The sequence below is a fragment of the Triticum aestivum genome, chromosome 3A, assembly GCF_018294505.1.
Source record: "Triticum aestivum cultivar Chinese Spring chromosome 3A, IWGSC CS RefSeq v2.1, whole genome shotgun sequence".
NCBI lineage: Eukaryota > Viridiplantae > Streptophyta > Magnoliopsida > Poales > Poaceae > Triticum > Triticum aestivum.
Window position 1 is genome coordinate 25,398,097 of NC_057800.1, and position 1,283 is coordinate 25,399,379.

The 1,283-nt window shown below is 58.1% G+C and overlaps 1 protein-coding gene across 2 annotated transcripts; it reads left to right on the forward strand.

Moving 5' to 3' along the window:
* LOC123059973 (Bowman-Birk type trypsin inhibitor) lies at positions 1-930 on the forward strand. 2 transcript variants are annotated; one of them, XM_044482536.1, is made up of 2 exons: positions 1-247; positions 358-930. In XM_044482536.1, exons 1-2 carry the CDS (start codon positions 118-120, stop codon positions 777-779), a joined length of 552 nt encoding a protein of 183 aa, XP_044338471.1. In that variant the 5' UTR covers positions 1-117; the 3' UTR covers positions 780-930. The 2 variants fall into 2 exon arrangements, with proteins under 2 accessions (XP_044338471.1, XP_044338472.1); XM_044482537.1 differs by having other exon boundaries at positions 19-247; positions 364-930.
* Positions 931-1,283: the final 353 nt, after the last annotated feature.

Genomic DNA, 1,283 nt, shown 5'->3' on the forward strand with positions numbered 1-1,283 from the left:
TGCTCGTTGCATGGTAGCGATTTCCACGCGTTAGGTGATCCATCGGTGTCACGAGGCTACATATACTACGACTGGTTGCTAATTCCAAACGCACAAGCAAGCTCAGTAAGCAACGCCATGGGGATGAAGCGATGCATCCTTCCCAGCATCCTGCTGATGCTTTCACTGGAGGCAGCCCTCCTCGTCGCCGGCCGCCCCTCTGTCGACGGCGAGGTGGGTGCCATTCTCCTGCCGAGCCAAGGCCAAGGTACGGTTGCGCGCGCGTCAACTCCTTTCTCTAGTTCGTGGCTTCATCGTGCATCCATGATCCATGAAGAAACTGATCTCAGCTTCACCACGTTAACTGAGGGCTCGCAGTTGCAGACCAGCAAGCAGCCATGGCGGCGCCGAAGAGGCCGTGGAAGTGCTGCGACCGCGCGCGGTGCACCAGGTCCATCCCGCCGATCTGCACCTGCGTGGACGAGGCGTTCGAGTGCGCCTCCACCTGCAAGGCATGCGTGCCGTCGACGCGGAACCCGTCCCTCCAGGTCTGCGAGGATCAGTACGTCGGCGACCCCGGGCCCATCTGCCGGCCGTGGGAGTGCTGCGACTCGGCCGCGTGCACCAAGACAGACCCGCCGACGTGCCGCTGCGGGGACGAGGTCGAGCGGTGCGCTCCGACCTGCAAGACCTGCGAGCCGTCCACGTCGGACCCATCCCTCAACGTCTGCAGGGACGCGTACACCGGGGCCATCCCGCCCACATGCACGCCAGAGGCGGTTGCCGCCGGCGGTAACTAGCACGCGCGTCGTCTCTACTCCTGCCTTGCTGCTGCAGCAGCCTGCACTTTGTGACTATATAAAATAAAATTTGGATAAGCAACCATGAATACGCCAGCAGGTGTTATTTAATCTTCTTAATAACTAAATGGTGCTCGTTTCTTACGTTTCATCATGAAACTTTCATGCAGTTTCGCAAAAGTTCTATTTCCAAAAGATAAACTGAACTAGAGAAAGGTCACGGCGTGCATGTCCCGGTTGCGGTAGCTCGAGAGGCGAATGGCGCCCATGCCATCGGCGGCGAAGTGGGCTGCCTCGAGGATGATGGCACCTCTCAGAACAACTTCAATGAAGCGACCTATTTTGTTTGTCCATGTCTGTTTAAATCCCCGCGGACAAAAACTCAAGACCAACGTGCCGATCTAAACCTAAAATGCGTCTGCTTCATGTCCGCACCTGCGTCAGCGCGGACATGAAGCGAATGTGCCGCGCGTCCGCTTGATGTCCCTCATGGCCCCACTTGTC